Genomic DNA, 19,987 nt, shown 5'->3' on the forward strand with positions numbered 1-19,987 from the left:
TTATTAAAATAATTAAAAACACTAATTTTGTATGGTATGATATAAAATTACTGTTTTAATTCATACAGGATATATTCTGAAACGTTTTTAATTTATTCCATTGTGTCTATTATTTAATAGATGTTACATAGCGAAAGCAACTTCGTTCCAAACGAGTCTCTTACGACACAGATCTTATTTTTTTAAATATAAATATGTTAAAGTAACATCACTGATTCGAACTAATAATAATTAATGTCATATAAAAAAGTGTAACGCAAGTAAAACTAAGCTCAACATCAAATAATAACAAATAATACCGTGAAGATCTTGTACAATTTATTTCCGCTTACATATTAATAAAGGTAGCTTTTTTGCCAGTCAATCACTTGTAGGTAAGTTTATTTACAGTAATGAAGTATTCGAATACTCAAAGAGCCTTGACCTTTTTAAAACGTAGGATATCATGAAGACCATAATTAAAGAAGCCTTAGAAAATATACAGCTGGCCAGCAAAAAATGTAAACAAAAAATTATAATACATAGTATGCGATTTACGCCAAGGTTTAATATTTTTGGGCGTTCAAAGTAAAAAAAAAGGTTAATTGTGGACTTTTGTTGTAGATATTTTTAAATAACTATCGATTATTTTAATATAATGTGTACCTATGATTATATCTTTCGACCGTTCCGCTTCCCTGTCTTTGTTAAAATCCTAAGGTTTAGATACTTAGATGTTTTAACTTGTACCTTTTCCAAGACACAGTTACATTATTCCTGAGAAAAAACACATGGCTGGGATATTAAGAACCTAACAATTAAGCGGTGCTGATATGGATTTGAACCTGCAATATCGGATAAAATTCACGCACTTTAACCACTGGGTCATAACGACTCAGTGGTGAAGAGTGGCTTATACTTTTTGCAATGTCAATGTCTAGATAAAACTGCAATAAATTGTTTTAACAATGGTAAGTTTAAGTTTACTTTTAATGTAAATGTGCCATAAATCAATGCGTAACAAGCGTTATGTTGGTTTTATGAAATGCTATTTTGTTCTAAGCTATTTTGGTCACAGCGATCATTCTCAAGGGAGGTTACGTATCTATTCAGGAAGATGTTATAGTGCACGGGTGTATGCACATATACAAGTGCATGTACTTTCATCATCCAACTTGACAGGTAAGAGTCCAGGCGCTGAACAAACGTCTTTACATGCTTTCTGAGATACGAAAGCGTCAGCAACGTAGGTCGTAGGCTATTCGTGTAAGCTAACCTCAGACTAGAGACAATCGTTTAAATAATAAATTTTTAGCAATATCTCCATTGATTTTATGTTAATTGAAAAGAACTTAACGCCTAACAATATTTATTTAGGTCGTAGGCACTTATTGGTTCAATATACTTTCAAGTATTATACCGAGTAGCATCAGTTATGTAAAATGAACATAATAATATTATTATTAAAGTACACTACGGATAATATATGCACTAATGGATGACGACTGTTTCAGAGATATTTGCGCTTATATTTAGTAATCGATTGTAAACATGAACAATTTAATAAAAAAATCTTTAAAAAATAGAGTTACAAAAAACATAATTTGATGTGAAATATAAACCGATTATTTAGGATATATTACCGATTTATAATCGACTAGCGAACCGTCGTGATTTCGTGTGGTTGCAATTTCTTAAAACGGAAAGTGTTCTTGGCATAATATTTATTTCACAACATTTATTTATTTATTTATTAGTTTATGTATTTCACAAATGAGAAATATGAATAATATCCATGCGAATTAAATTTCGCCTCATATTTTTTGTACAATATATTTATATATAGCTCTTGTTATTCCGGAACAATGTAACTTTTAATATGGGAAAGTCAAAGTAAAAATCAGTTAAGTAGTTTTTTCTATCAAGTAAGGTTAATTTACCAAAATAATAGTTTATTTCGATAAAGATTAAGTTGTCCAAATTTTAGTGTCCTAGAGCTTCCCTGTAAACAATATCAAATGTTGTTTACTGGTATAAAGCATCTTTTGTAAACTTACTTTCCCTGATATTTAATGTAGGGCATCCGCATCTCGGTGACGCCACCTATGTATGGTGCTGGGGCGCTGTGGCGTTCGAGAGACATTCAACCTTAATAAGAAACTATTAAGGTGATTAAGAATTGATATAATTATACAATTGTTTTTTAGCATACACAAAATAAAATTTGTAGATAACCAATAAATTAAAGGTAGGTTCACACAAGCCATTTTTCTAATTTTAAGCATTAATAAAGCTGTTGCACTTTTTTAACATAACAACCTTGTAACAAAACCAAGTGTTAAACCATATTGCTATTTTCGTAGGAATTTCAATGTTTTTTAATGAAATTTGTTACCGGAATAAAGTGGTTCTCCATAGGTGAAAGCTTTTTTAAAATCGGTTTACAAGTTAATTATTTTCCATTACAAAACAATTTTACAAACAATTAAAACTTTCTTCATTATAATATTAGTGTAAATGATTTTATAAAGAAATACCACATCAATGCGTGATTTTCATTCCAATTTCATGAGGTAAGATACAGAATCTATATCAGTATTTGATATGTCACGTGATCAAATATTTACAATAAAGAAGATAGAAGTCGCTTTGACTCGAATCGAATTAAATTTAGGTTAAGTGTTGCACACATGACCCCTAACTGCATGGACATAATTCACGCAATTTACAAATCATTGTACAATTTTGGTGGATCTTCTTAAATAAACTGTTAACTTGATTGTGATTAGCACCTTTGATGCCACTTCGTATTGTCAATACAATGAAGATATTTATAGCTCAGGTAATCACTACTGACAACAGACGCTCAGGATTCGTTCAGGCATTCGTACTAACTTCAGTTTCAGTGCATTAACAAAACAGCGAAATGATGAAAATTGTAAGTTTTTTTTTTTAAATAGTTTATCGAAAATAATGTTTAAAAATCGAATTTAAGATTATCAAGTCTTAATTGTCATTTTTAGGGTTTTTATGATTTTCATTGAAAGTGTAATTTTAATACATTTCATAGATATTACTTTAACTAAGTATAATATTAAGAATTGTAATTTTAAGTAATTTTAGTATTTTTTTTAAAAAATGAGTGTTCGTCTTTTTATAGACAATTTTTGCCGTGGCCGCTCTTGCATTAGCGTGCGCTTTGCCTCAAGATCAACCTCAGGCGCAACCTGTGCAAATAGTCAAGCAAGATTCCGAAGTCAGTGAAAACGGCTACAACTTTGAGTAAGTTTATGAAAAAAATGCATTATGCTTCAAGTGAGAGATGCCACATAGAACAACTTAATTTCTTCGATTATATTAAATGTAACTTTTTAAGTTTGATAAAAATAACAATTACTGTTTAATACTGATTTATTACAAAAAATACATTTTCTGAATTTAGATAAAAATTAAATTTAAAACTGACTTAGAAAGATGGGGAATGTAATTGAAAGAAATTTCTTAATTATATTGAAATACTTATGAAATGACATGATTAGTATTCAGCTTCAGTAAATCTTTGATTTTAATGATTTGTATGCGTATGTATATTTAATGAAGATAATCACGGAATTTGCAACAATGTAAGTGTTTACTATATTATACTACTATTAAAAAGTAATAACGATTAAAAATAAAGAACGAACTACGATTATTTATTATTAATATTATAGATATGAGACAAGCGATGGAACTTCAAGGCAAGAACAAGGCGACTACAAAAACGATACTGAACAGCAAGGTCTCTCTGTAAAGGGCAGCTACAAGTATGTTGCTCCTGATGGACAGATAATCTCCGTGACTTTCGTTGCTGACAAAAACGGTTACCAACCCACCGAAATTAAGGACGGAGACAAACCTGCACAATCTTAAACCACTTTAAGGTTATAACGAGCCATTTGTAATAATGTTTGAAATCAAATATACAGTACTGAATGTACTAAAATGTATTCCATAACGAACCTTTAAGTACAAATATATGTATATAGTCCGTATTTAATCTAAATAAACAAAAAAATACCGAATCTTTATGTTTAACTTGTACTACCTTGGGTGCCTTCAACGGGATGAGAAAAGAAATAAAAACGGAGCCTGTTTTGTTATAATAACATTAATCCTTCATTGAATGGTGTTTGTTTAATTTCGAAATTCAAATATCTGGTTTTTATAGTTATGATAATGTTTGTAATATTTAAATATGATGTTATAAAAATGGTAATTTATTGTAAATATTAATAAATTAATTATTATTTGATGTTCACAAGTGCAATTAATTAAATCAATACTTAAGGCTATAGATGAGTATATTATGTATTTAGGCACGCGTTATTCCCAGAAATAACTGTTTAAGACTTAGTTGAGCCCTTCGTTAGGGACATATGCTATAAAACTTTACGTCTTAAAGAACGGTTCAGTAAACAACATGAACATTATGTAATCTGGAAATCTCTAGATAAGTTGTCATCACGAATAGGAAATCGATATCTAAAATGTTCGATACGATTCGATAACAATATGTAATACAGAAAATGCTTTAATTGTTACTACTTTCAATTAAAAAACTTCAAAATGTCCCACGATAAGTCCCAATTTTAATCGCACCCAATAACCTTGTCTATCGTTTCGGTATTTTCATGGTATCCTTATTATTTTATTATATTCATTCACTCTTTACCATAATCCATTCATTCATCAACATACATATTAGGTACTATTGCAGGTATTGGTCCATTGATTAGTTTTTTAACAATGAGAAATAATATCTACATGTATATTCTAAATTTAGCGTGAAATCGAAAGGCATAGATAATGACATAGCTAATTTTTTTTTATATGTAGTAGCTATAATTAAAAAGTGATTATTAATTTCATAAATTAATTTATGAAGGAAAAGGCATGGTTATTTTAATACGGTTCATTTTAGTAAGGAACATATTTTTAGAACTTAAAAAAAAGCATTTGCATTGACTTTACATAATATACCTAAACAAATCATTTTCTCTGCTATAAATAATATTTGTTTATATTAAGTTAGTGGATATGTACATAATTTAACATCAAATACATAAAATTAGTATAATTATGAAAAGTTACTTTTTGTCCGTGTTTGTTGATTCTGGATTATTATAAAAGTTAAATAGGTAATGTTACGGGTAGATTACATGTTATTTATTCTTGTAACAATAATAAACTATTACCTTATAAAACTGCAGATTAAAGGTTATTTGGTTTTTTCTTTCAATAAATCCTCAATATCAGCCCGGAGTTTGAAATTGATAGTGTTGACACTCCATTTTCTCAGCATGCAATTAAAGCTATTGGTCACGCATCCGAACTCTAGTCAGATTTTCCATCCCACCGGATTAAAAGAGAGAGTGTGCACTTTTGTAGCGCACACTCTTATGTCTATTTAATCTTCTGGGCTTTGGAGAACATGTTGGAGCTGATAGTCCTTCCGGTTGTTTCTTTTGCCGTCCGATCGTAGCATAAGTGTGCACACAACAAATGTGTTCTATAATAACTCTGCGCATTTTTTTTCCATTTAAAAGAAAGCTAGTAGCAACCATCTTGAGGAGTTAGTTCTACAAAATGTTTCCACTTTATTTTGATTACTGTAAAATAATGACAACTGTTCGCTTTTTTTCCTTCATAATAGATAAAGATTTTATCGCTGTTTAAAGCAAAATTTAAATCATATTTGAGAGATTATACCTAACAAAATTATACTTTCTTTGAATAACCACCTATGTAAGATGTAGCTAACATCTTATTTAACTAAAATGTATCAATGAAATTGGCTAATCCACGCGGTGTCACCCTCGATAACTACTCCGCCCCCTGTGTAGCAAATTCAAAATCAAAATATACTTTATTCAAGTAGGCTTTTACAAGCACTTTTGAATCGACATTTAAAAAAACTATTTAAAGTAAAGCTACCGTAGGCTCGTAGGGTATAGTCTACAGTCTTTTTCAATAAATGGGCTACCTAAAGAATAAACTTATCAAATTTATATATTAGTACAGACAAAAAGTGAACATCAAATTTAAGAAAAGATATTGTAAATCGATAGCAAGTATAGTCTTTTTTTAATGGATGTAATAATATATTTAAGAATATTCGGAATTTTAGGTGAGTCACTCGAATAAAAATGTCAGGTAAACCAGATGAAGATGCCGAATTCCGGACAACAAAAGAAGTTTTGCCATTCCTAGTATCCAGCTAATAAATTCAAGAGACATAAACACTTTTAAATTGAAAAACCTTTTAACGGCTTTCAAGGATGTTGTTTTGCGTAAACACTAAACAGTTTAATCAATTTGCGATGCAATATGTTTTAGTGCGACTTAGAGATACAATTTTAGTTTTATCCGTACGAAACCGTGAGAACCCATGAGTATTATACAATTGTTGATACTTTGGTGTGCTCAGTTTAACATTTAATAATATTTTTTGTTCTCAGTAAAATAATGTAATTCGTATGAGAATAAAGATTCTTCAACTGTAGAAGCAGGATAAAACAGATGATAGATAAGAATATTTATGAACACAATTACGTTATTTAAAATTGGATACTTACGTATTATCGCCGCCAAACTTAAAATTCTGCGAATGCGGCAATATAGGTTAAATTAAGTTGTAGCCTAAACTCGCCTTACTTAAACTAACCTAAAATGCTCTGTTCCTGAGATGTTGGCACAAACATTACATACGTAAGCAGCCTGTAAATTTCCCACTGCTGGGCTAAAGGCCTCCTATCCCTTTGAGGAGAAGGTTTGAAGCATATTCCACCACGCTGCTCCAATGCGGGTTTCCTCACGATGTTTTCCTTCACCGCCGAATATACACAAATTAAGCACGTGAAAATTCAGTGGTGCCTGCTTGGGTTTGAACCCGAAATCATCGGTTAAGATGCACGCGTTCTAACCACTGGGCCATCTCGGCTCTATTGGCAAAAATAAATATTGTAGTTTCGAAATTGTTTCTTAAAAAGCACTCTAGAGGTAAGACCGACAAGACCATATTGAGTCACAGTTAACAGAGTCGGTGGTGTGTCAATTTTGCGCAATCAAATGTATGAATCTAAAGCCTTCTAGCAATCTGATCAAAATAAACCGCAACAAACATATTGTTGTAATCAGGGACCAAACCTCTACCATAGACAACACTTTGTTTAGGCTATTGTTCGTGGACACGCTAATATTAAAATTCATGTATTTAAATAAGAAAATACTTATATATATTAATATATTAAATGCATTATATGTTGAAAAATATTCAATATATCTCAGTAGATATTTCAAATATGCAAAGTTTTTTATGTTTTAGAATAGAGGCAAGAATTGTTTTGAAACATACATTATGAAAAAGTAAGTTGTGTGGAATTTTTTTCCTAGATTGTCGTAAAAGCTCCACTTAAACAGAACTAAAGACTATTGTAATCTATACTAATATTATAAATGAGAAAGTAGCTCTGTCGGTCTGTCTGTTTGTTGCTCTTTCAAGGACAAACCGCTGAATCGAGTTTGATGAAACTTTGTATGGAAAATCTTTGATTTTGTTCAAATTTATATCTTTTCGCGTTGACTTTTCATTTATTTTAAGAATATTTAAGTTCAATTTTGATAAAGATACACGTTTAAACATATTTTTTTGTTGAATAGATATAAGACGTGTTAAGCTTGTCTTTTAAGAACTTTCTTTACAGCCCCTTAATATATCTATGACAATATAATTTCAATGATAACCGAGATCTTTCTAAAAGATCTCCACACAGAAAACTCAGAATAAGTATTATCAGCGCAATCAATTGCTTATACGCTATTTTATATAGTAAATAGGGTTGTAGCTTTTAGATTAACATCGTGTGTAACTGCTCTCGAAGATCATTTAAGTAAAAAACTATAAATACTATATAATATATTTATTGATCGCTGGAGGAACCGATACGAATTTGTGGCTTAAAGCCCTTATCATCGGCTGTGTAAGAGACGAGATATTGTTGCCCATCGGGAGCTAAATACGAGTACGAGCCTTTCACTCCGATGCCCTGGTGATCTCCCACAGTGATTAGCTCTGCTTCCTCCTTACGTGACACGCCGTCACTCGTCTGAAACCTGAACAAAGATTACGTAACATCAATTTTAATATTAACAATGAAGTTATCTAAGACTATTTTTACGTAAGTTATATATATATATATATGTATAAACGAGCACATTGTATGATTATATGTGACGAAATATTTGAGAGACGTGATGGCACAGTGCTTAGATTAAAAGGCTTAAAACCACTGAGTTCTCATATTGTTAATTGCGTTTATGATTAACAGAGCCAAAGGAAAACATCGTGCATATGTCGGATGAAAATATGCTAGATGATGCGTAAATTCATGGATGGATCAGTAGATGCTTTAATTCTTATCACGATATGAAGATGAGGCCGTAGTACATAGGATACTAACAGTCTATTTGTTGTCAGTCTATTAGTTGTTTGTATTTGTTGATACTTTTAAATAAAGCAAGACCATATAATTTTAATAATTTAAAAATAAAATAAAACATTACTATCTTTTTATTGTTATTTCAAATCATGTTTCTAAATATTATAGCGTAATGGTTAGCATTATATTCAAATATAATCGATATTGATATTTGTTTTTACTTAAAAATAAGGCAGCATTATAAGGCGAGTTATTTCTTTATTGATTGTTATCATTATTTATGTCCTCATATTTACGTTTAAATTGTCTAAATTATTTTAACCAACCACTTAAATTTAATTATTATAAAATACGTTCTGCTAATATATATTTGGAAACTAATCTATACTTATATTATAAATGTGAAAGTAACGCTGTCTGTCTGTGTGTCTGTCACTCTTTCACTTCCAAACCAATGAACCGAATTTGATGAAATAAGGGTACGAAGTAAACTTGAACTCCAAGGAAGGACATAGCCTACTTCTTTACCTAACTTATGAAAACCAACCCCTAAAAGACAACTAGTAATTATATACTAGGAATAAGGCATAATATTAAGTATCCAAATACAGTAATATAATATACATATATATAATAGTAGTACTTACTCAAAGTCATAGCCATTTTGTCTAACGATTGTCTTTTCGGTGATTATATGAGCTGGGGGAGGTGAGCTGGCTTCTTGAGCTGTCAACATTGCTATAGTTGACGCAAGAATAAAGAGTCTCTGAAAATATAAAACACTTTATATATTATTCAAATATATAAAGTCCGGTGATTACCGATCCCAGGCATGAACTTGACAAAGATGCCTCTCTCTTTGAAATATTCGGAAAACAAATATATTGGATTTAATTTTTTTTTTAATATATACCTTAACTATTTCTCGAATTACTTAAAAAATATTTAGTTAAATAACAAATATGCTTTTAACACGACTCGAGTTTAATAATTTACAACACTCCCAAATAAATAGGTCATTAAGATGATTTTACACATCTACAGCATCCGTCCGCCGTTCATTGGATGCTGGCGAGATTTTAATAAATCTTTGTTTCCCTCTTAAATTATTCACCGGGGAAAAATTGGATCAAAATGGTCTTCAGTTTGACCCAATCTCCCGGACATGTTTTATACCCGTAAACCGGGTTCAATTTAAGTCTTGATTATATATTATGGAACATAAAAAAAACTTACCAAAGCGATCATCTTCGGTGGAGATTGTTGGGAAGATACTACGTAAATGATATTGATCGTCAAAAAAATTGTTCTTAAATACAGACTTTGTTTGCTGAAGTTACAGCAAGTGACCGAATATATATATTGGAAGTTAAATTAGTAGACGAGGTGATAACATGGAAATGATGAAATATTACGTCTGACGTCAATTAGGTACTACATTGGCTGAGTCGAACACAAGGACTCTTGCAAAATTTCAGTTTTTATTAAAACTAAATAACTTCAATGGCAAATATAAAAGAAATATATTTTCTTATTATTTGTTAATTCCTACATATTTTACCCAAATACTATAATAATCCAATGTATCGTATAGATAATACAAAACTTTTCCATATGAGGCATGTCTTAATATGTGCTCATTGGTATGTGCACATCTATATACTTATAACACTTATTCACCAATAATATACTTTAAAAAAAAACTCGTCAGTATTTCACTTGTAGGAAGATGGATCTAGGTGGAAAATCCCATTTTATAGCTCCGGGTGGCACTAGTTTTCTTGTTCTTAATTTCAATAATCCCTTTTGTTATTAGGCAAAATTATATAATTATAAGAGTAATTTATTTAAATATAATTTACCAATTAATAAGTTAAGCGCTCATATTTAAAAACACCATAAACAAGGCATATTATTATGTACTTACAATAATTATATGAATAAAAATACGTGGAGTTAGATTTAGTTGTTTGTTCATATATATATCACCGTAAGATTACAAACATCGTTAGATTACAATCTATCTCGTCAGATTGTAAACTGTCGAAATATTGAACCGTGGAATATGATTGCAATTTAACGCATTATTTTTCGCTATATTGTAATCTGTCGAAGTCTGTCTGTCGAACTGTTAGATTACAATCTGTCCCCTGATTGGCCGGTCTTATTGTAAGAGCGACCAATCATACGTCACCGTTATTATTCGGTAGCTTACAATCTATCGAAGTAAATTTCAGTTAAATTATAAAAACTCTAACCTAGCATACATTACTTGATGCATGGACTTATAATTCTATAAACAGACTTGACATCGACATGCACTATCAAAGTCTCTTTAGCTTTAAGAAATCATTTTTATACGCTGTAAGTGAATAACACTATCATTGTTTTTGTTGTACTTTTATTTTTGTTTTTGGAGGTTTACAATTGTTATGTTTGTGTTAAGCCTTAAGTCGTATCGTTATCTATGTTGTGCTAGTTTAAGTTTTTATTGTTTATTTAAGAGAGTATTATTTTTTTGTAAATACCTGTCCACTACAGGTATATCACACTACATCAGTCCGTGTACATTTGATTGCATTGTTTTTGTGAATATGCCGATGGTGTTTCAAATAAATAAATAAATAATGTATTGTGTACATAATAATAATGACATTTATATTTATGTGATTTATGAAAAATAGTAACTAAGTTTCTTTAAATCACTTTTTCTCGGTAAAATTGATATTTCGAACCGGTAACTTTAAATTGAATCTTGTAAAGGCCGTCTCGAAAAAGTTCAATTGATTGAGTGAGTGATGTAGATATATTGTTATTATAACTAATTTACAATATATATGATCAGTATTAAATATAAATAAGGATGTTAAAACACGTCAACAACTTAATAATTTAGTTTAATAAATAAATAAAAGACAACCAAATAAATTATGATATCATATCCAGTCTCGTTCAGGTTCGTTTTTTCGATAATCTATGATATTTTCTTTATGATAGTTCTATACCCTCTTTTTCCGGCTTTGTACGTCATTTCGTATTGGTTTCCTTTTTCATCGAACCAACGGACAGCGCCTAACACGTCCAGAGCGGGAGCGCCCATTCCTGTATTTATCATGTTTCCTTCCTCTGTCCTTGAAGAGCCATCGCTAGTGTTATAACTGAAATACATCAAATTAATAAATATATTTTAATTAAAAATTTAATTTACGATATAGTTACGCAACAAAGTTATAAAAATGAAATACATAAATGTATGGATAGGTAGTAATTTAAGGGAATTAAATCAAACCTTTATAGTAGGTAGTTACAGAAAGGATGATAGGTTTTCTAAAACTTTGGTGAAAAAATTAAGCAAAGTAGTCTTCCATAGCAAGAAAATTAATTTTACATTAAGAAAAGTTTAAGTTTGTTAATTTGAGGTAGAGAAATACGTCACCTGAAAAATAGGTTTAATAAAAATAATATTTTAATTTAAACATATTTAAAATTAGAGTACAATGATTCAAAAAAAAAATTCTACGAATAATATATTTATTTGGAATTTGTATGCTATGAAAGCATTATAAATTGTCAAACTAGGCACGAAAGTTTAATTATTCATGTCCTTACGCAAAGTGCGTAGAGATATAACAATATGCTTGGGTTTATTCCAATACAATTTCATCGAAATATTTTTTAAAACTAAGCGAGAAATTTTGTGAAATTCGACCAAAATGTTTAAAGGCCTTATCAAAGTTAATCCCAATTAAATGGTGATTAATATTTTGACGCTATTATTCTAGAAATAAGATACGGGGTTCTTTCATCATTTGTAGTTCTTCGTAAATCTTATATATTATCAATAAAAACAAAAATACATAGAACCATAAAAATATTTAATTAAATATTATGAAAATATATACAATTATTTTTACGAATTACGTAAGAGGATTTTCCCATAGACGTATATATGTACAAAAGATTTATTTACTACATGTATATTGCACTATTAAAACCGTCATTAAAATCACGATTATTAAAATGTGTGAAGCTATTATTATTTTATTATTTCTATAGTTATATAATGTTAATATTGTAATATTAATACTTGATGTTCTTGAAGTAATATTTTATATCATCATTATTAATTGTATAGTTGAGAAATGTTAACACATTTGTGATCCTGCAGAACCTTTTGTGTGTATATCTCGAATTGATACATAATAAAATCATTTCACTTTGATCATCATCTTATATATTAATAGCGTAAGCCGATTTAAGAAAATCTCTCATAGGTTTCGAAATTCCTAAAAAGTCTTTTGAATAAACCGCGATGTTTCGCAGTAATACTTGTATTGTTTTGTAATGGTTTGAAGTGAGAGTGAGCTAGTATAACTACAGGCACAAGGGAAATATTAGGCCTCAAAGACGAGCCATGTAAAGAATGGTTAATAAAAATATTTCTTACATCGCCAATTTCAATGGGTGGTGCTGAATACTTACATAAATATTAAGAAATATTCCTTATACAATAAAAAGTTTATTACGCTCGCGTTCCATACTTAATTCAAAACATATTCCCATACTATCATCGCTACCATATTTTTCTAGTCAACATCTTAGGTCCAGTTTGAAAGCCGGTACAATAAAAAACTGGTTTTGGTCAAAACATTTCCTTTTAATTACCAAAAAGGAAACAATTTATTAATATTTTATTAATTGCTGGCGTTGACTTAAGATACATCTAGTTGTAGTGTTAGGTCGTAGAACTTAAATTTATTTTTACTGACGATTATCCCATACGATATTGGCACGCCAACTATTATATATTATTGGTACTACATTATGCCAAAACGACTGTATCAACGATAACTATTAAAAGTTTTTAATAATTCGGATGAATAGTATAGTAATACGAGACAATAAAAAAAACTTACATTTAAATATAACTAGGGACGAATCTCTCTTTAAATTTACTTGTTATCTTTTTTTATATCTTTTTTAAACATTATCATTGGGATGTCTAGCCATATCCGTGACCAGTCTGCAAGTGATTTTAATTACAAAAAAAAAAGAAAATTATAAAGTAATATAAGACTGTGCTTAAATATATAATGTATTGATTCAGACTTACAACTGACATCATAATGTTTTAGCATCTTATGTTGATTATTATTTTTAAACAAAGATGAGTCATAGTATCGATCATTTTAGTTGGTATTTGTTTAATTTGCTGCACGGATTATTTTTCGTAATATTTATTGATCACTCGACATATGTACATATTTGGGAAGTATAAAAAATTGCAACACAGCAGGATTACAGTAAATTTTACAGTAAGCTTAACAGTAAAAAAGTGTTAAACTAAACTTAATTCACTACTATTTAGTACAATAAGTTCTACAATCGTTTTGATGTGACAAGGCAAGGTGGGATGCGCCTAGGGCTAACTTCTGAACATTACCACAACGAATTGGAATTAATTAAAATATAAAACAATCTCCTTACTTATTACTTTAGAAATAATAGTCGGTAGATAAGAATTTCGGAGAAGAAAATAATTTTTTTGTTTCGTTCTATGATATGATAGTTCTCATTCCACGATTTTTCCATAGTCGGGTTTTAGTTTTAAAACTAAATTTGCTTTCTTTAAAATAATAATTATGACTTTTAAATGAAATCATAAGCTTGTTTAAAGTAAATGTTTTAAAATTTTATAAAACGAATATGGTAAGGTGACGTTGGTTTCTAAACTGTCATATATACCATCGATGAGGGCGTAGCAAACTAAGATTCTATAAAAGGATATTCGAAATCCAAACGGCCATTCAACTTAAATGTGTCATACCCGTTTCAAGCAAGAAACCTGAAGTTAGATTATTGTTTTAGATCTTACATAAAAGTATAGTTAAATAACAGCCCGAAAATAACCTAATTACTCCTTTTGAGGAGAATATTTGAAGCTTATGTATTATTTAGAATCGTTACCCAGTCTTTAACCCGCTACTTTCGGTTAATTTTTACGCCTTCAAACCACTGGACCACCTAGGACTGTAAACGTATACAATTTTTTAACACGATTTTTTCGTACAAGTTTTCTTGGGATTTATTTGCAATGTGCATATTTTATATCCATTAAAATCGCGAGTATTAGGTTTGGAAAGTGTCATATATATCATGATTGGGGGCGAAACAGATAAAGGTTCTATAAAAGGATATTCGAAACCCAAACGGGCATTCAACTTAAATGCGTAACACATAATTCAAGTTCCAAGTTTTTCTGGTGACGTGACGGCTTCGTTCTACTTTTTATAACGCCATTGTCGCTTGCAGGTTCATTAAGCCTTTTAAGGTTCGTAACATTTAAAAGTTTGACATGACGAGAAAAAGAAGCCTGTGGTGTAAGTAGCTGACTAATTTGTCCACTGTTTTATATTCGATTGTATTCATATTAACCGTTGTGTCTGAAAAACCTTTCAATGCAATTAATGAGGTTGTAATATTCATAATTATTTCTACACCTTAAAGATATATTATACGGTGTTTCTCAACAGTCGATTTATTTAATATACGATATTGTCGTTGAAGATATTTTTTTAAATTTTATTTATATTTTACAAAATACTTTACAGGGTTTCTATATTATTTTTATAATCTTCAAAAAATAGTAGAACTCTATTAATGTATATTTATTTTGTTGAATAAAATGTTTCGGCTTCTATACAACAAATCGTAAGTATTGTTAAATTTTAGGCTTATCTGTTTATTAATAATTCCACATATAATCAAAATATTATTATTGTAAGAGATATAGTGGCTTGTCAGTAGTTAGTAGTAGTTTTATATCACCGCCGAGAAAAAGACGAATATTTAATTTTAATTAGAAATAATTATGAAAATGATGGGTTTGAACCTGCAATATTTGCTTAAGATTTTCGTGATCATGGAGCCTTTTCAGCTGTGAGCCAAGTACAGAATATATGTACATACATTACACATACTTGTTTAGTATTAGCTTTCGCTTATAGGTACTTGTATTATTAGCGTGTCACGTATCCGGATAATAAGGCTATTACCAATTGTTCACATAAGTGCGATGTTGTAGAGAATAGATGTATATTTACATAATCATGACATGCCGTCAGGTTTGGGTCGTAAAAATTACACATAGGCCGAAGTCAGCCGTGCTATAACTGAATAAAAGTATAATGAGCTTTCTTTTTAGGAACTATTATGAATGCGAAGTAAATTAATTTAACCTATGACATAAGGCTAGTCTAGTTTAAGAAGGTGCACAGGCAAGTGTCTTCCTTATTCATACCAGGGAATAAAGAACAAGCTTGCTTGTTAGCCTTCCTGGGACCCCCGTGAATTCGAAAAAATAAGACTTCTTCTAGTCTCTTATACGTCTATATTCCTAAGAAGCTACTTCAATATAATTTATTTTATTACTATAACTTGAGGTGTATGTTTATTCGGTAACAAGTGTGAGAGATAACAAACATATAAACAGATTTATCTTCGCATTAAAATATTAGTATATAATAGATTCATAGGACATTAAAACGTATTTTTGCTTGACCACTTTTGCTTAATTATGTTATATTTTTTTACTTTATATGATTCGAAGGTGTCTCACCGCGTAGTTCTGTGAAATCTTTAAATCTAACATCTTCGTATAAGATTTGTAATTTGATTATGAAAATTAGTGAAATACTTCGCGCATACCGCAAACATATCATTGTTTGATAAATTTAATTGGATATCTTTATTAGAATTGTAATTAGAAAATAAAAAACGGAATGTGTATATTCCGAGGTCAAGGAACGTAAGATATATTTGGAGACGGATATACGCTTTAAATGTGTTGCGTGCATTATAAAAACGATTACACACATAAGAGCAACAGGAACGTAGGACAGGTTGGTGTCCAGTAATCGCGATAACGTACATTAGATACATCCAATTAAACCAATTAACTTAAACGTTATCATTGATTTTTGAACGTAAAATACTTGAATATCCCGAAATTTTAATTAACGGTAGAACTCGATAATCTGAGAGAGTAAATTATAAAAAAACATGTGCGTTTCGGTAAATCAATTAACAGATGATTGAGGTGTTAAATTTAAACGATACGGCTTATTTCGTGGCTTTCTCTTGAGTTGATATCAAATATTAATTTTTACCTTTTAGGAAATATAAAGTATTTATATGAATGAGTATACAGTGTATATTTATACTTTTTTAATATACAGCCATAATTATTGCCATATAAATGAGAAACATATATATTTCTCATAATTGATAAATATGACTACTTTCTTTTCAATTCCTATAAAATTCTATGATATAATTTGCACGCGTCTACTCATTACTCATATTTGACAATTATTGTACGCATTATTAAAGCTTCGGTGTAGTTAAAACATATTATAGCTGCTAAAATAAACTTGATATAATATGATTGGAAATTACTGTTAAACGTATGCGAGATGTGAGATTTATTTTTGGAAAAAATCTTGTAATCGATACTCGTTCAGAAATAACTGTTATTAAATATCTTTCAATCAGTCGTAATCATTCAAACTAATAAGTAGAACGAGAAAGAATAAACTTCAATTATTGCTAGATTTAAGATAATATTCAGTATAAATATTTATAATATATATTAGTATATAATCTCAAACAAATCTTATAAAAATCTGATTCTGTAGTATTGTTTTGCTAATCTTTAAACATGCTGGATAAATAAATGAAATATTTATACAATATTTATCTTATTTAGATCGATAAATACATAACTGGAAAAGCCATGACATCTTGATTGATTGCTAGTAGCATTGTCTCTTTGAAATTATTTGGCATGTAATTAGTTTAAGGAGGGAAATGTCCTCAATCACCACAAGAGACAATTAGACAAGAACTGTTAGTGTCATTTATGAGTCACTTTTAAAGTGTTAATTTTACATTAATGTGTTCATTGAAAACCAATGGTTCAATTTTCATTCTAAGTATTGATGCAATTTACTATTGTGGCAAGGTTTAGCTTTTTGAATATTATATTAGTACGAAGGTCGCACATGGGTAAAATAATTTTAATTGTATTCAAAGCGAAGTCGTATTTCAAAACATGCAACTCGAAGAAATACTCACATTTATATATAACGGTAATCATCTTATTTATAATTTATAAATGAGGTCGAAGGTTTCTGATTGATTTATCAACACACAAGTTTTTAAATTTTTTACATGATGTTTTATTCACATTTCTTAATGACAGTTTTTATCTACTAGATCAAATACACATTAATCATTACAAATGACGTTTTTTGTCAGCGCGTCCCTATAAGGTTCGAGCAAACAAATATATTTTGTTGTGAGTATCCGTGTTTGTAAATACGTGTTTTGACTCCCCTAGGAACCTTTGACTTTCCTTTTAACAGGAATTGTATTTATTTGTCTGCTATGAACAGTAATATTGTGCTTATAACGTATGATAAACAATTATAAACTAGCACACTGTCAAAAACTGACTTTAACGCTTAATAAAAATATCTGTGCTGTGCATTATTACTTTAACCGTCAAATGGGTTCGTAGTGATCGTAAGTGGTCACCACCGTCCATAGATATTGCCGGTGTAAGAATTATTTCTTATATCGTCAACCTTGAGAGCTAAGAGGACTCGTCTAACCAAAACACAACAAAACTAAGTTTTGTTAATTGGCGATACAATATCTGATGAGTATTACCCGGACGGACTTGTACAAAACCCGACCACCAAGTAAATTTAATAAGTTAATAAATATTATTATGTATTTATTGTGTGTTTGCGTTGTTTATATGCCTTTATTATAACATAGTATGACAATAATAATAATCATTTAATTTGTACATAACTATGTTCATTTAATCTTAAAATATTTCTAACGTACTCTCTATTAAAATTATGATACAAATAATTTGTTTGTTATATATATATATATATATATATAATTATGAATATCGTAAAATAAAAATAAGAATTATAGCTTAGAAATTTGGGTCGAATGTAATTTTTTTAATGGAATTTATTTTAACATTTAATTTGTCTAATATTTTTTATAAAATAAAACGTTAATAACATAAGTACTCACTGGAAATTATAAGAATTTGGCATATTTCCTGTATCCATTTCGTAGCTTAATACTTGAGGTCTGGATTGGTTTTCGACGACTGGACTAGCAACTGATGTACCCACCACAAATAACACCACAACCTGAAAAACACATACATACATTTTGTAAATATCGACTTAACGTACAATGTTTTTACTAGATAGCAAATTAAACCATCGTGCAAGTTCATTCCTATTTGATACTTGAATAACAATTTATTTGAAGGTGTGGATATCATGACGACATTATTATTTTGGTAGGAAACCAGTTAGTAAGCATAGAAATATAATAAAGAATTCGACTTTAACGTCTTGGTAGAATCGTTGTATAATTGAATTATTTTTAATTTCTACAACAATCATTGTTACATACGTGAAAACAGTTTCATTAAATAAAACCTCTTTTATCAATAGTCTATTATAATAAGTTGGAGTTATTAGTAATACAATGAATGCATTCATTATAAGTGATTAAACATTGGGCATTTGACAAGAAATACTTTTGCGACATGCATTTGAAAACATAGCGCAATCAGCTGGAAGGTCGTTGGATCTAAAGTTCAAAACACTGATGTCGAATCATTACGTACAATTGCAATTTGTATATTCATCACGTGACTTGACAGATTCCGCAACCATAGCAATAAACTTAAATAACTATTTATAAACAACTCAATAATTACCAGAATTAACAGCATCTTGAAATGTCCGGTGAGAGATGTTGCAGGTGATTTCCTGGACAGGCTATAGTCCGAATGTGCCAACGGTTTCGTAAGATCTCCTTATATATAAAGAATCCCCGATGTGCGCGTTGGCTGGCCGCATACAGAACGTGTGGCGAGCTCGGCTTGCACTGAAACTGAGCCAATTCTAGCTGACCATTAACTTGAGGTTGACACACGAATAGGCAGAGGATTAGCCGGCGGGTTACGTCACACCTCAAAGCAATGTATTTTGTACCAAATGAACAGATTTAATAAGAACCAATTGAAGATAAAGTTTTAAAGTAAATATTTTCTCAAAATGCAAGGAAACGTGTTTTTAAGCGAACTGCTTTTGTGCAATGATGCCTATTCTATAGAATATCTCTTTAAATCCGGGTGTTTATATGTTTACTTTTATCTTGTAACAATATATTTGACTTTAATATTATATGTACGACTGTACGTAACAAATAATTACTAAAGGCGTTACTCACGATTTTCGTTCACTTATATATTTAAGGTTAAATAACGTATTCCGGTGTTTATATCGTGTGTCTTTAACAAAAGCTTAATTAATTATTAAATATACGTGAATTAAAAGGTAACACTTTCATAAATTACAACAAATTCAATGCACTTGTGTAAAAATAATTTAATTAATAAAACTTTAGGTAACTAACTTTTATTT

General features: G+C 29.8%; 3 protein-coding genes across 3 annotated transcripts; 1 reads left to right on the forward strand and 2 right to left on the reverse strand.

Moving 5' to 3' along the window:
* The first annotated feature begins 2,833 nt into the window (after positions 1–2,833).
* On the forward strand, positions 2,834–4,149 carry LOC113393432 (endocuticle structural glycoprotein ABD-5-like). The gene is made up of 3 exons (XM_026630305.2): positions 2,834–2,917; positions 3,140–3,261; positions 3,693–4,149. The coding sequence occupies exons 1-3, from the start codon at positions 2,906–2,908 to the stop codon at positions 3,889–3,891; spliced, it is 333 nt and encodes a 110-aa protein (XP_026486090.1). The 5' UTR covers positions 2,834–2,905; the 3' UTR covers positions 3,892–4,149.
* A 3,776-nt stretch (positions 4,150–7,925) lies between these two features.
* Positions 7,926–9,926, reverse strand: LOC113393264 (endocuticle structural glycoprotein SgAbd-5-like). Its single transcript, XM_026630058.2, has 3 exons — positions 9,696–9,926; positions 9,107–9,225; positions 7,926–8,133 (listed from the first exon to the last, which is right to left on the reverse strand). Exons 1-3 carry the CDS (start codon positions 9,705–9,707, stop codon positions 7,941–7,943), a joined length of 324 nt encoding a protein of 107 aa, XP_026485843.2. The 5' UTR covers positions 9,708–9,926; the 3' UTR covers positions 7,926–7,940.
* Positions 9,927–11,340: 1,414 nt separating this feature from the next.
* LOC113393466 (endocuticle structural protein SgAbd-6-like) lies at positions 11,341–19,561 on the reverse strand. The gene is made up of 3 exons (XM_026630354.2): positions 19,279–19,561; positions 18,576–18,697; positions 11,341–11,617 (listed from the first exon to the last, which is right to left on the reverse strand). The coding sequence occupies exons 1-3, from the start codon at positions 19,291–19,293 to the stop codon at positions 11,434–11,436; spliced, it is 321 nt and encodes a 106-aa protein (XP_026486139.2). The 5' UTR covers positions 19,294–19,561; the 3' UTR covers positions 11,341–11,433.
* Between the last annotated feature and the right edge of the window lie 426 nt (positions 19,562–19,987).

Source organism: Vanessa tameamea, chromosome 6 (assembly GCF_037043105.1).
Source record: "Vanessa tameamea isolate UH-Manoa-2023 chromosome 6, ilVanTame1 primary haplotype, whole genome shotgun sequence".
Taxonomy (NCBI): domain Eukaryota; kingdom Metazoa; phylum Arthropoda; class Insecta; order Lepidoptera; family Nymphalidae; genus Vanessa; species Vanessa tameamea.